Source organism: Xiphophorus hellerii, chromosome 24 (genome assembly GCF_003331165.1).
Source record: "Xiphophorus hellerii strain 12219 chromosome 24, Xiphophorus_hellerii-4.1, whole genome shotgun sequence".
In the NCBI taxonomy this organism is placed as follows: domain Eukaryota; kingdom Metazoa; phylum Chordata; class Actinopteri; order Cyprinodontiformes; family Poeciliidae; genus Xiphophorus; species Xiphophorus hellerii.
This window is the reverse complement of record NC_045695.1, coordinates 14697079-14713061: the sequence shown is the minus strand read 5'-3', so window position 1 is coordinate 14713061 and position 15983 is coordinate 14697079. Positions and strand designations below refer to the sequence as shown.

The 15983-nt window shown below is 37.8% G+C and overlaps 1 protein-coding gene across 2 annotated transcripts in view; it reads right to left on the bottom strand.

Moving 5' to 3' along the window:
* The window catches only part of LOC116715896 (plakophilin-4-like), a 32174-nt gene that overhangs the window by 9291 nt on the left and 6900 nt on the right, over positions 1-15983 (bottom strand). Inside the window, exons 3-10 of one of the 2 annotated variants that reach the window (XM_032556616.1) lie at positions 13429-13541; positions 12388-12422; positions 11775-11876; positions 9957-10111; positions 7123-7570; positions 2188-2358; positions 1191-1392; positions 930-1062 (exon numbers count right to left, since the gene is read on the bottom strand). In XM_032556616.1, the coding sequence (XP_032412507.1) occupies positions 930-1062; positions 1191-1392; positions 2188-2358; positions 7123-7570; positions 9957-10111; positions 11775-11876; positions 12388-12422; positions 13429-13541 (1359 nt within the window). Of the gene's footprint in view, positions 1-929; positions 1063-1190; positions 1393-2187; positions 2359-7122; positions 7571-9956; positions 10112-11768; positions 11877-12387; positions 12423-13428; positions 13542-15983 lie in introns of both variants that reach the window. The other variant, XM_032556615.1, reaches the window with a different exon arrangement.

Here is a 15983-nt window from a genome sequence, read left to right as displayed (position 1 = left end):
CTCTCCTTTTCTTCTTCTGAGTTTAAATTGTAGTTGAAATTATTTGATTCTGCTGTGTCTAAAAAACTAAAAGCTCATTTTAGGGCTGCATCTAACAATTATTTTAGTTATTGATTAACCTATTGATTATTTCGGATGAAAAAAAAGAGTTAATTTTCATTTAAGCTTTTATATTGCAATATTTGAAATACATTAGAAGATGCAAATAACTGAATTCCTTTTTAATGAAGAAAGTAAACATTTTAGTTAAATTAAGCAATAATGTATAATTTCTTTAGGCTTTGTAATTTGTAGCAAAGGATTCATCTGTTTTTTACAGAATTGAACCAAGTGAAGCTAAAACTGTCACTTTAGGAATTATAAGTAGGTCAATTGACAGACAAAGAAGGTATTTTAATCTTAAATGCAAAACGTATGTATATATTGTACAGCTTTTGCTTAATTTCTACTCTAAGAGCGTTTTTTTTTATCTGCGCACTCCAGTTGACGAAGTATATAATCAACTAAATTAGGTGATTATTCTTTCACTAAACGATTAATCGTGATTAATCGTAATTAATTTTCAAGGAAATTAAAAGCCTCCTGCATATGAAGCCACAGTGAAAACGTTAGCTGCAGGATTTCAGTGCTGAGAAAGTTGGCACCGATGTCAGGTGAAGTTTTCTTTGGAGCAGATGGTGCTTTGACTCTGAATCTGGCTGCCTTTCCTAAAAAGTCAAATTTAAACTTTAAAGGCTTAGAAACAGCCAGAGCAGCGATGCATAAAGGAAAGTAGAATGAAAAACATCCTGAAAAGCTGGTTTAGAGAAATATAACCGCATTTACTTCATGAAACTCCAACAGCAGCAGGTTTTCTCAGAGTGACGCTTGTCGTGATGCGTCGTCTTATTTTTAGCCAGACCGCCGCCCAGCATGCCTCGTCACCTTACCTCCACCTTCACCCTGTTGTCTCCGTAGCACAGGTGCTGCAGGTAGGCGGCGGCGTTGGCCTGGACGGAGGGGAAGTGATGCTGCAGCATGTGGATGACCTCTGGCAGCTCCGGGTCTCGCCACGCAAACTCCCTGAACACAGACAACATCATGGGTCAGTTTGTTGCTTTGGATGTTGACTCCAAAAGCTAAACATATTTTTTATAAGATGCTCTAAATATTTTCCATTTCAAAACATTTCTAGTGAAGTTTCTGAGCACCTGGGGTCCTTGTGGATGCTTTCGATGGACGGCGTGCGAGTGATGACCCGGTCCACCAGCGCCGAGTGTCTGTGGGAGTACACAGGCTCGGTGGACACCCTGATGGAGTCGACGAACGCCGCCGCTGAGCTCAGCCCGTAGCTGCTTCTTTGGAACGGCAGCGTGCCGCAATGGCTTGTGGTCCGAGGAAGGGTCCCCATAGCTGAGGGCGCGACATGAGTTAGAAAATACAAAAAACACGGCTACGTTAAACAGAGACTAACCATTTAAACTGAACACAATGTCTGAAAGGCAGCTTAAATAACGACTAAACAAAATTAAAATGGCTCCTTGGATACTTCACTATCGCCCTCCACAGAGCGCTCAGCTCAGCTGTAATTCTTTCCATTAGGAAGCTGCAAAGGAACATGAAAGGCTTCAGCCTAATTAAGAGCTGACCTCAGGGAGCAATAATAATCACAGCTTCCCAGCCTGCAAACCACATTTTACAGAGTTTTCTTTTAAAAAGAAATGATCTGAGGAGAAGCAAAGGCCTTAAGACGAGGGGAGTGGCAGACTTTGGTGTGGAGATCAGGTTGTTTGTGCCATTTAAATACGAGTTAAATGCAAATTAATGCGCTGGAAGAAATCTGAAGACTGGCAGCAAAAATAATTTTCTTCCCACAACTGGGACCAGCTGAACGATTACAGTTTATTTGGGAGGTTTATTACTGTTGAAAGGTCGAGAAAATTAATTATTTTATGTCAACATAGTAAACGTATTCACACCCCTCACATTTGATCACAAAAATTAAAATCTGAAAGATTTCTCTTTTAATCTTTTTTACCTTCAGTCCACAAACAAACTAAAAAAATTTTCTCTTATAATTGCTACTATTGGACATTTTTAAATTAAAATTATTTTACTAGTTTCCCAAATGGTACATACATTTTTTTAACTGAATATTCCATCACTTAGATTCTCTATCTGTGTCCTGTGGTTGTAAGGGTGCAGTACCTGTGTTTGCTCTGTAGAGGGAGCCCTGGGGGTCGTGTGTGGGGCTGTGGTACAGGGGGCTTTGGAAGGAGCGGTCGTCGAAAACAGGCGTCATCTGGCAGTCTGGCGACAGGGCGGCTCGCAGCTCGGGGTCGATCTGCGTCCCGTGGCCGGCGTAGGAGCTGTGCAGCCCTGCAGGAACACAATCAGCCAAAACGTGAAATCTATTGACTAATTATTGACCAATTATTACTAAAGATCAATGCAAAGGGTTTTAATCAAATTTATTATAACAGTCTTGGGTTTTTCATTACAATCTAATTCTGTATTGTGGCTTTTTGTCTAATTCAGTTAGTTTCTAGTGTTTGCTCGTTTTTATTCGTCATCATTAGCAAGTTATAGGAGTAGTTTTAGGTTTTTCAGACTTTTGTTGAGTTTTGGGTGCATAATTAAAAAGGTATCGTATTATGATTATGCATAAATTGATTGAATATTTAACAGAATATGCCATTTTCAACTAACTGGTGTTTTTTCCCAACTTTTGCTGTCGCTATTTTGCAGATTAGCAAAAGTCTGACGTAAAAATCAATTTCACATCAGTTTGAAAAGCTAATTAACAGATTCAAAAACACAGAAATGTAGAATATTATATCTATAATTTCACTATATTTTAGCAAGTTTTATAAACACACAATATAATTCCAGTTAGTTATAGTTTTTCCCCATTAATCATGATTTTTATTCATTCCAGTTAATGAAAATGTTTGCTCAATTTCAGTTTTTGTTACTTTTATTCACCTTTTTGTGGAAAACATACATATTTCATGGAGACTTTGTGCAAAAAGCCTGCATGAAAAGCAGAGAGAATTTGCCGTTCGGCTTAAAATCCGCACCATGACTCTGGTCATTGGGTTTGCTGCAGGCCTTGGCATCAGCAAGCCAAACAAACGGGGCGAAGGGTTTTTCCATCCTCCAATCTCGCAGCAGATCAGCTCAAAGAGCGCTCCAATTATAAAGAGGCTTCAGGGCAGAGGAGGGAGGGAGGACAGACTCAGTGGATCAGTTGAGCAGCTCAAGCGAAAGATTTGCACATAAAGCTGGTGATGAAGGAGTCATTTCCCTGCTGCGCTTCTCTTTTTTTATGATTTACATAAATTTCCTGTTAAGATCAACTGCAGAACATAAAGAAATGTGAGCCTGGGACAGAGTCAGGACATTTATGTCTCCCTTTCCAGTCTTCAGCTGCAGAAAGCAGATCTGTAATCTGCAAGTTAGAGGATTTTAAAGGCAGAAGGAAACAGCTGATTCAAGAAGAGAGGTTTGGACCGACTCATTTATTATTACAGCAGTTACGAAACGGGATGTTATTTAACTCTATTAATTATGAAGACGACTCTATCAGAAAGTCCCCAGGAGAATAAATTCACTTCTAAGTTTGTTCAAGTGTTTTAGGATGTTTTAAAAAAGTAGATTCATTTATTTATTTTTACTTTAAGCTGCACAAGATCGATTAAAATAAACATTATTTTAATAAAACATAAGTACTGTAAGTTGGGTTTTGTAGGATTTTAGCTTAATAAGTAGAACAAATGGTTTGTTATTTCAGATGTTGGGTAAAAACACCATCAGAAATATTACACTATTACATAAAACTGTAATAATTTTTAGTAAGTTCGTCATGAAATCCAAAACTTATTGACTGATGTATCAATAATGATACAATATATGAGAAATCCATGTGAAGATTCGTTACAAACATTTAATAAACTATTAAAATGATTAAGGTAAAGACTCAAAAGTACCTTAAAGGAAAAGAAAACTTTAAATAGGATTTAAGTTAGAAAGTAGGACAACAAGAACATTTTGTCCAACTGATGCCACACAAGAAACTAAATAAAAAACATTTTTCACTTGGATTTCAGTTTCAAGCTAGCAGTTTAAATGCTAGAACAGTTTCAGCTGATGTGTTTTTAAAACTATTAATACCATTTGTTCCTCTGTTAAAACCATACATCAGTGCTTTGCTCCTGTTTTATAGTTTCTGCTGAGTTTAGATGCCTCCAAACTGGTTCTCCCAAACAACAACACTTCTTAGTAAAGGTTTTTTCTCAATAAAAAGGCTCACCAGTCAGCTTCTGCTTGTTGGCAGATTCCCCGTCACTACCTAAGCTACTATTATTACTGGCCTAATCATGTGGCTCCATCTATTGCTTATCTCCCTCATGTAATCTGGGATTATCATGGATCTGCAGGGTAACCCAGAATAAGTCTGGAAACAACATATATGCCACTTAGCAGGAATTTCTATCGCATTTTCACACATGCAGAAGCATAAAAGAGCATGAAAGCGTCTGCAGCTTTAAACAGCCACAGCAGGATGAAAACCATCTGCAAATCTGTGCAGCGTCGGGCTTTGCGACAGAATCAGACCTATATGGGTCAGAGTGAGCGGCTTTGGGCAGCATGCAGGAGTAAATCTGCGTCTCTGCAGCCTCAGCAGGGAGAGCCGTCGATAAACAGCTAATAAAAGCAGGAGGAACGATAAATCTGGCTTAATGTTTGCAGAAGAAAGACTTTTCAGCTCAGAGAGATCCTGGTGCCAAAGTTAAACACAGTCGGTTCAAAGCTACAGTGATGCGTTTCTTTTTGGTGGGAAATTTGCTCAGAGTACGCCTCAAAGACGTTTGTAAGCCGGGCTCAGTGAAGAGTCTGGCAGCAGCACAGAAATAATCCTTTCTCAAGTTTCTCAGCAAGACGCGGCTGTCTCACCCAATCAGAGAGGCACAAAGTGGAAGGATTGGATCTCCAGGGATGTCAATTAGCTCCCATCATCTGGCCACAGAGGAAAGTTACAGCTAAATGTCAAAAACGAGAACTGATAGATGGCTCTTTGATCCGATGGTGGAAATAATAAATCAGCAGCATTGATGAATCGACAACGGTGAGAAAGTTCAAAGGTTTTTGGTGTAATTTATAGCTGGTGTAGATTCAGAGAATAGAGCTGAAAGTTACAATTATTTTAGTTTAATCTAATGATTAATCTGCAGATTTTTCATATAAGCATTTTTTTAATGAAATAATAAAAAATACATCAAATTCAATTCAATTTTTCTAATAAGAAAATGCTTTTTTAATATCTAAAACACAATAATAGCATTCATTTAGTGAGAATTTGATCATTTGTAGAAGCTAAAAATACTTCTAACATCAACATGTGAAAATCTCAATCCTTTCTGGTTCACTAAATATCAATACAGTTATCTGTTGATTAGTTTTTGATCAATCAATTAATCATTGTACAGCAAAATTTGCTTAACAGGCCTTTTTTTCTTTTCTTTTTTACAAAATTTGAACCCTAAAACTATGTTGAGGAGTTTTGTATTTACAAAATTTATTTTTATCTTAAATGGAAACTTTTTATATAATTTTTTGTACAGTTTTGACTTAATAACCCCTCAGAATGTGTTTTTTCAGTCTTAACACGCCAGTTAACAATTAACCAATGACTAAATTAATTGATAATTATTTCATCATGAATCGATTATCGGTTATTGCTGAGAAACTTGATTCAGGTCTAGATAGAAATAATAAAATACACAGTTTGAAGACTGTAGGACCATCTTACAGTCCTCCTGGTCATCTGTTGCCAGGGAAACCCTTAAAAAAAATTAATTTGTATAAATTTCTGTCACTGGTTGAAAAGAAAACAATACCACAAGGAAGTGAAGCAAAATAAAAAGATGCTATGATGCAAGAAAACCATTACAAGCTAGATGGGCTGCTGAATTTTAATGGCTGAAATGGCCAAAAGCAAAGAACCAACTGTGAAGCAAGGTGACTTTTCTCCTCACATTAAAAGCTAGATCCAGCATCACAGTGATCAAGCAGGATAAAGCTGACTAATATTAAGCTCTCAGAAAGGCTCCCCTGCTGAAAATCGGAGGATTAGGTTTAAAGAGTGATCGGACATCCAGCCGAAGGTTGTTAAAAAAATCATGTGGTGAAGGAGCAACTGCTGATACTAAAACTGTTTCCTCACAGCCTGAAATCCAACAGAATCCCACTGATCATGCTGAGTTTCTTCACTCAATACTAGTGAGTCTTTCTGGCTTGTTTTCCTCCTGCACATCAATCACAACCTCCAGCTTTGTTAGCATGAGGCCTCGGCTCAGAGTGAAACCTCTGTATTCCTCTCTTTTACACCAGCTTGCATCATGAAATTCAGCTGCATTTGGAAAAGCTTCATCTGCAAACGCAGGAAGAGAAAGTCGAGTCTACATACAGTAAGTGACTCTGCACCGTAAAAACTGTTTACTCAGACCAAAACTAAATGATTACATCAACACAGAAAATAGTTTCAAGTTTATCTATATGCAATCTGTCTTTCCTTTCATATTACAGATTCAAACGATGGAGAACTGCATCAGTCAATGCACTCCATATCCAGAAAAACAGAACAGCATTTTATTTTCTTTAAGGGAGCTAAAGCAAAAGCTGTAAAACTTTATTATTCTATGTTTTTAACGATTCCCAGCAGGTATTTCTATTCTATATTATTCCACCAAAAAGTGCCAAGTTGAACATTTTCAATTTTCTGATTAATCACAAAATTTCGGAGTTTTTTCTCACAAATATTCAACTTTCAGATGTTATAGGTATACAAAAAGGCAACAAAAAAATTCTTAGAAAATCTTTTGAAAAATCTTGGAAATGTATGAGTTTGAAAAGTCATTTTCCTGAAAATATCTGAGGTTAATTTGAAAGTTGCAGAGTTTTTCTAAAAACTTTTTAACATTTCAAACTCAGAAATGTCCGTGTTTTTTCTAGAAGATTTCAGAAAATGTTTTTTATATTTATAAAGCCGCCCTATCATGCAGCTGTAAATTGGTAATTAATTGTAGGTTGATTAACTGTTTGCATCCCAAGAGGAGGTATTTGGTCGTATTTCTGACTGACCTATCAGGCTGTCTGGGCGCGGCAGGGCGCTCCTCTGGTACAGGCCGTACGGGTCGGCGCCGTAGGCCAGCGACTGGCTCTGTCTGGGCAGCGTGGAGCCGTAGTGCTGAGGCATCGCCGTCATCCCAGAACGCAGCGGAGACCCCGTCAAAGCCCTCCCCTCGATCAAGGACAGGGTGGAGCCCAGGCGGACCCCGCCTCCGATGCCTCCCAGGGCCTGGGTGGCGTCGCTGGGGGAGGTGGGAGACGGGCAGGAGGGCGGCATGGTGGTGCCGGGGAAGACGGCGGCAAGCGGTTTGGGCTCAGACAGGATGGGCGAGTCGTAGGTGCTGCCCTGGGATGTTCGCATGGAGATTCGGGACGGGGAGACGGTTCCGGTTGTGCCGCAGCCGGGTGACTGGCTCCTGGAGGGGAGGGAAGCCATTCTCCTCAACATCCGACTGGAAGCCTGGGAAAAAAATAGGTTAGTCTTCCCAATCCAGTGGAAATGTGACATTTAATTAGTCTGATAAAGGACTCTATTTTTATTACTCCTTCCATAAATGGGCTTTAATTTTCACAGGTCATTATGTTTGTGGGGATACTATTAAAGTGTGCTTGTGTTGAGTAGGAAATGTTATTAATTTGAACTAATGGGCTTGAAAATCTGCTTTATGGTGCAGAAAAACACACAAAAACCATCAGCACCCAGCAGAACCTGAGACAGTGATACAGTTTTACCTTTAATAAAAAAAAAAAAAAGATAAGCTAAAGAAAATGTAATTTAATTTAACTGATTTGATGCTTTGGTTACAGCTTTGCAGATGTTTGACGTGAAACATGACCAAGCATCCAGCGAGGCGGCTAAATAAAGAGAAAATTGTAATGAGTTCATTAATATCTGCCATTCCTGTTTCATCTGTCACAGAGAGAATAATGTGACACTTTACAGGTGGGGAATAATTTGACATGATGCTCATGGCAATAATTAGTGGGCTGCAGTCGCTGCTGTCAGTCAGTGGTAGAAAAGAAACAGGAGGCAGCAGCCAGTGGAAACAGTGAGGGCAGAATATGTTCTCTTCCTGTGTGGTTCCATAAAGTCGCCATGGTTGAGTTCATGGTCTTTTGTCCAGCTCTCATTACGTTAGCGGCCTAAAATTTGTGTTTTTAACTCCGGGGTTTTTTCATCTAAAAAGCTTCACAGTAATAAGAGGAAATTGAAGAACATTAAAAGATTTCATTTACTGTCCAAGAGGAACTTTTCATAGAAACCTGGACAAAATCTACAACATGTTTCTTAACTCAAACTCAAAATCCAGAAGCCATTGGGCTTAACAAGTTACCACAAATAGTAAGAAACTAACATTTATATTATGGGTGTCAAAAATTAATGCTGCATTTATGACTAAGGCTGTCATAATAAGCAATTAATCAAAATTAACTCAATCATTTCTATTCTTTTACAAAGACTTCATAATCCATTTTATTTATGGTTTTGGTTAAAAGTGGTTCTTATTGAATTTCTATTTATTATTTTTCAGTTGTTGAGTTTTATTTTGGATATTTTAAATATTTTCCAGTTTCAGTTTTAAGTGTTCTTTACAAATAATTAACGTTTATTGGTCTTTAAGAGGGGAAACTTAGATTATGTCATTGAAAATGGTTTTAAATCAACATTATCATCGCTTATTGCAATAATTACTGGGACAATTTATATACTGGGACTATTTATGAAATAAAATACCACTTTTTTATTCCTAATAATAATAATGAGATTTATATTGTATATTTTTTTAAGTGAATATCTGGTTTTAACTGTGTAATATTAAGTACAAAAGCCAGAGTAAAACACAGCGTACAAGAAAAAATAAGGAAATAATCCTTTGAATTCTTTGATTTCTGGAACATTTTATGTTTTTATGTTTTTATGTATACTCATGTGACAGTTGTTTATAAAAATAGGAGGATAAATTTAAATCATTTCAATCCCATCCAGTTTCTTTCTAGTCACAGGAATGCAGAGTCCCAGTTGAACCAGTAACTGATCCAGTGGTTTACCCGCATGAGTTACCAACTAGGACAAATCTTCTTCTTCTTCTCTTGTTCCCGCTGCAGTCCTGCTTATCATTCTGAATAAAGCAGCTTCCTCTGATTCTCACCAGCCACTAAACCTGGGAGTAGTAAAAGACTCTGACCTGAACCTTCAGAGCCACATAAAGACAGTCACAAAGTCGGCCTTCTGTCACCTGAAGAACATTTCCAGGATTAGAGCACGAATGTCTCAGCGAGATCTGGAGAAACTCATCCGTGCGTTTATCTTTAGTCGCATTGATTATTGCAACATGTCTGCCTAAAAAATCAATCAGATCCAGAACGCTGCTGCTGGCAGTAAGACAGACTCCAGTTACACAGTCCTTCCACTGAGAGAATAAACTTACTGTTTATAAATGACTGAACGACTTAAACATCTGCTGTTGTTGTCATAGCAACCTTCCAGACCTCTGAGGTCTTCTGGTTCTGCTCTGCATCCCCAGAACCAGAACCAGAAGTGAAGAAGCAGCATTCAGCTTCCATGCACCACAAATCTATAACAAACTTTCAGAAAACTACAAACACTGCACTGAGTTCCTTTAAATCTAGCCTAAAAACCAACTTGTCCAGAGTTGCTTTTGAAACATCATTAATGAAACATTAATCAACACGTGTAATGTTTCTATTATGGACTTTTTGTTCTATAACTTTGTATTTTTTGTGTTTTTCTGATGTAAAGCATTTTGAAATGCAGCGTTGCTGAAATGTGCTGTATAGATAAACTTGGCTGATTGATTAAAGTGAGGTTAAAGGTCAAACCCTACCTGCCCAGAGGCTTGACCTTCTGCTCTGGGGCTTCTCGATATCGAGGCTCGAGGTTCTGAACGCACCACGTTCTGGTTGCTGTAATAACTGACGCTGCTGTCTTGGTACCCGCTGTCTGAATACGAGGTCATGTGGGCTGAATGACCTCCTGACCCTGGAAAAACACAAAATAATCACAACACCACATCATCACAGATTTATTAAATATCATGGATTTGTGCGTTATGGTTTTATGTTGCTCCTTGAACAACCTGCTGTCCTACTTTCTGCTGTAGGATGAGGAGGAGGAAGAGGAGGAAGAGGAAGCATGTGGGGGATATTTTTATACTCTGAGACTACTCCAACTGTATGGAATACAAATAAGCCCAAAGGCAATTTGTTTTAGCATTTCAGATTGTGCGTATTTACCGAAGTGGGAATTAACCGCAGAACGTCGGAGGTTAAACGGCTTTCAGAACCATAAATACGAGCCGTGTTTACGAGACAATTCCCATAAATTATTTAAAAGTGTGGAGAAGAAGAAACAAACAAAACGCTCAAATCAGAATGTACAGCCACACCAGCTGCTCCGCTCTATCACCCGCCCATCTTTGGCGGTTTAACACATGCTGCCAGGAGGCTTGATGGAAGCAAAGTGTCAAACGCTCCAGTGAAGGTTCCTAATGTCCGACAGAGAGCCGCTGCAGCTGCAGCGCTGAGCTCCAGGTGTGAGGAAGAGAGGAAGTTTTACAGCTAAAAATAAAACGTGAGCAGCGGAGAGGAGACAAACTTTAGTTTCTGGGTGTTTTAGTGATCCGGAAATTGTTTTTCATTTAGGTTAAACATGCAGAAACATTCATTAATTAATTAATTAGGAAATTTTACTGATTAAATTATGAAAAAATGTCTTTTTGACCAAAATACAGAGGATTTATTTGTTTGTAAACACAGCTGATGCACTCAAAACTTTACTGCCTTTAAACGCTTACTGGTTACCATGGTAACCTGCATTTATCTTGATGTTTTAGCACGTTGTCAGCGAACTACAACTGTTTACAACATCGTGATAAAATGTAAATCATTGTAAATCTTTTTATTAGCCTAATTGTAAATAGAATAATTTATTCTTGCATGCATTCTGAACGCGACCTGCACAACAGCAGAGAGAAAAGGGGCGGAGCCTCCATCAGGCAGCCATGTTTACTTTCAAACATTTTAAGACTTGTTTTCAAGCATTTTGTCACTATTTGCATTTCCATTACAAATGTGAGCAAAACTTTGTTGATCTTCCACTAATATTGAAAAAATACAAAACCCATTAAATAAGAATTAAAATCACGAATGAATAAGTTCATTAACACCATAAGTTTTTTCCACCAGTAGTAACATCCAGTTGTTGATCACGACTCATGAGATGCAAAAAAAAGTGTTTTAACATTTACCTAATTAACTTTAGAGTTGTTGGAGTTTTTTGTAATTTCTCTGTGGATTTAATGAGAAATCCACTTCTAGAAAACTTTTCAACTCTCTTAAATATTTTAAACTTTTGTTCAGATCAAGCCTCCAGAGTAGCAAACCGCTAATCCTGCTGATTTTTCCAATTAAATCCTGCAGTCGTAGCAAAGTATTACACAGTTTCCCTTGCTGATGTCATTGTGCTCACACACCTGTATGCAAAACTAACATTTTTTCTTGCTTTTAAAGCACAAAGATGCTGTACTGTCAAAAACTACTTCAATCTTCAAGAAGATTTTACTGTAATGTGAAAACAATCTGATCTGCTGTCTGAAACGTTAGCGTCTCCTCTGTGTGCTTCGTGGATGTGGACGGACCCTCACTGTCATGCAAGGAGGCGCGGTCCCCTTCAGGCAGGTACAGTCCTTCCTCCACCTCCAGGTGGCGCCCTGGTGCCTCTGCAGCCACACCCTGAGACTCTCCACCTGTCACACAACATCCCTGTTAGCCAAACATTCATCTTTGGATTCAAATGCTCGAGAGGACGGAAGATGCTAAACATTCACAAAGTCGTCTTAAAGTCAAACAAGTGGCAACATTTTTTATTTACGGTTTTGTATAACTGATTATCAATTTTGCAGGAGCTGCATAATGTGAATAATAGCGCTGACATCTGAGGAGAAGGATCTTTGACAGAATAGTAAATGGTTCAATTCAAAGCTCACGGTCAGAGTCGGAAATATTGTTTTGTTTTGCTTGACCGGCTGGTGCTGCGTGCCAGCAATCCTCAGTCCTCTGGAGGCTATAAAGAGTTCTCATCTGGAAAAACGATGCCGCCCGGGTGGCAAATTTATAAACATCTGATTCTATCTGAAGCTGCAGGATTAGGAAAATACAAGAAGCCTCAAACTAAACTTCAATCTGAAGATCACAGAAGCAAACTGCAGTCAGAGAGCAAAGATATTAACATGCCGCATTAAAAATAAGAAAGTATACCTGCAGATCTCCATGCATACGACTTCTCAGAAGAGCTTTGGTAACGGAGAAGAGGAGGAGGAAGTGGAGGAGACAGGAGAGCAGAGGGTAAATTAGATCACAGAGGAATACTTAATGTTCAGTCAAACCAGGAAGGAGGAAGAAGATTCGTTTAACTAAAAAAGAACAATCACTTTACCCTTAAAAACAAAACAACAAAAGGAAAATAAATGAAGTTTTGAAAGAAACCCGTCCAAATCTGAATTGTTTTGTTGCTTATCCAAAAGATATAAAGCAAAATGAGAGTTTATAAGGGTTTCGCATTTTACATAAAACTACCAGATGTCATTTTGTTTTGTGAAACAACCTTAAAACTTTATGAGATTGTAACCACTTTACAGTAATTAAAGTCTCAAAGCCATAAATGTTTTAAGTCACTCATTTCATCTCCAAAAGCCAAACTCAGAACTGAAGAGCCACTCATCGTGTTTCTGGACACCTGCAGTAATTAAATAACATAAAACTGCAATAAACTCAAACTGGGCAGAGAAGTTTGAATTTATAGTTGAGTTTCTTCCATCCAAACTGGATCAAAGTTGTTAAAATATATTCAGTTCTGTGAAAAAGATGCAGATTTCTCCTGTTTCTACATTAACTGCAACACTTCAACGTTTCAGATCCATCAGAGAACTAATTTTAATATCAGACAAAGATAACCTGAGTAAATACAACCAGCAGTTTTCAGGAGAGGATTTCATTTATTTAGGTTTAAATCAATTGACTTATTGATTCAAATAATCACTAAAATGGGGGAAGAACCAGTTTTAATTGTAAAGAGTTTTTCACAGTGGGTCAGACTGGTTTGGCCAGCTTTAATCAACATTAATAAAACATATTTTTCTTGTATTGTCTTTGATTATTAAATGCTTTTTATGTGATAAAAACAAATAAACAGAAATCTGTAACAGAAACAATGTAAGTGTCTAAATAAATTCATTCTGAATTTCTTAGACGAAATTATTTAAATCATCGTGAAAAAAGAAAAGCGCAGACAGGATGTACCTGCTACTGTCTCCCGCTGGCGACTCAGCTCCCAGCATGCACTTCTCCAGCTGGCTCGCCACAATCTGCCGCTCCTCTTCCAGCTCCCGGGTCAGTCGCTCAAACTGGAGCTCCTGCAGCGAAACATGAACAGAACAATAACAAACCAACGTTTTCCATAATACAGCAGCTTTTTAATCCCAATTTATCCATGCTAGTTAGAATTAAACAAAATCAGCTTTTTAGAAAACTTTTCCTCACCACTATGAACCTTTTCAATGTTTTATCTATTTTTGACAAAAGAGACAGGATTTTCACACTAGCTAAATAGCTAGTGCACTGGTTTTAAAGCAAAATAAATAATATATATGTAAAGGGAAGGAAGTGAGCTTGGCTGCTCCGTGGTTTTCTGCTAAAAATATAGCACACATTAAAAGTGATTTAACGGCGATATCTGGAACAGAAATCTGGACAGGAGCTGACTGAGCAGCTGTCGCTAAGCAACCCAGACAGGTATGTGCTGTCACTTGTTTTCTTTTTATCAGTATTTTGTACATATTTTACAGAGCAATTAATTTATCTATTGGCTGCAAGTGTGTTGGTAGCATGCTGGCTTAGTAAACATGTTTCTGTGTAATGTGCATCGGTTTGTGTTTAGTCACACTATTTTATTTTAACATTTTCTTTATTTTAGGTATTCTAAAGCTAAACTTTGTCTCAATATTTGCAATACATGTCATATAGGTTGTTCTTGAATGATGGTCTGGCCAAATGGAGCAGGAAATGAAGAAGCAGATTTGGGTTTTCGGGATTTACACGACTCTGTGGTGGCAAAAAGAAAAGGCAAAACTACAAGGAAAGTCTCTTAATTTGTTAGTGAGACATGGATCTTAGACACAAGTAGCTAAAATAAGCTTTCAGTGCAGAATGGTTGGGCTCCATCTTAAAAATAAGACCAGGAGCTCAATAATCAATCACGTTTTTGGGACTAATTATTCAAAACAATTTGGCTTTATGTAACACAAAGCTTCCAAATTAAATGTAATAACTGGCTGTTCCATCCTTGGAGGCAACAAATGCCATCAAATGTTCTTAAAACCAGGCAGTAAGTGTTTAAAATCGACGTGGAGGATTGTTGACCCACTCTTCTTTGCAGAATTGGATGGTTTTCAATCATCAATGTCCTCTTTAAGATCATGCAACAGTCCATCATAGTCTTTTACATCATAATCCCTTTTAAACTACAAAAGACTTTTTAAATCCACACTGCCAGCTTTTCATCTATTTCCTTTTTGTTTTTGGGTCAGCCATGAACGAGCTTTTCTCTCATTTATTTCACCAACATGCTAAAACCAGCGAGTTGCTGCTGCTGCTGCTGCTGATGAAAATAGCAAAGCTGGCCTGATTTCAGAAGCAGCGAGTCCATTTCAAAAACCAACTCCAAGAGTTTAGCAACTTTATTTCAAACACCTGAGTGGACACATTATCATCTTAACTCTAACAGCATGAAACAGCAATAATCTCAAGAAGGAGGCTGAACACTCCGGAGTAATTTTGCATTTTTAATCAGTGTTGATTCTCTGATCCTCGCTAATTGGACAGATGTTTGTGGACTCAGAACTCTCCATGCTCGCAGTCGGCTGCTGTAATCTGCTGCAAAATGTTGTCCTGATGACAAACTGACTTTCATTAAAGCTTTTTTCTGTTTTAGTCGTGTTTATGAAATGTAACCTCCATTTTGTAACTGCATTCATGCATCGTTTCTCCTCATTACTGTACATCAGAGCTCTTTTAACTTTCTTGAAATGTACTGCTGCAAGATTCAAAGCAATATTTTCCTCATGTAATCATGTGGTATTTCTGTTTTCTGTTTTATTGCTTTAGCATGGAACTTTAATACAATGTCAAGATGGAAAGAAATCAGAAATGACCTTAAAGAACAAGCAATTCTCACAGCCTATTTATTTGTTAAGAACTATAAAGTCATTTTTAAACAATTTGATTCCCATCCTTCCACCGTAATAAAGATTATTCAGGAGTGGAAAACATTTAGGAGCGCTACGTTAATAAGTTAAATATCGATTTTGTCTTTCCTGCAAGCAAGAAGCTGTGAAATCTCATTAAAAGGACTTTAAACTAGATGAATGGTGATAGAAATTTTATAGCAGGTTGATACAGGCGACTAACTTCTGGGGATAAAACTGAGAAAAGCAGAAACAAACTGATACAGATTCTGAGATGGTCTAGTTCAGGAGTTCAAATCAAGATCAAAATCACAGATTTTATGGAGCTAATTTGGAAATATTTGCAAGGAATTTTGCAATAAAAGCGCTTAGGTATGACGATAAATGTGACTTTTTGTTACTCGCCATATCAATCACAATATAACTTAACATCAAGTAAAGCTGAGTAAGAAACGTGAGCGTTAGCATCACTTAAACCAAACATTTTTTATAATTTCTGTAGAAAATTTGCAGTAAACTCACAGGAATGCAAAAAAATGCGGGGATCTGTTGATTTGCCATAAATATCTGAAATCACGGAATCACCATAAAAATAATGTTAAAAATTTTTGC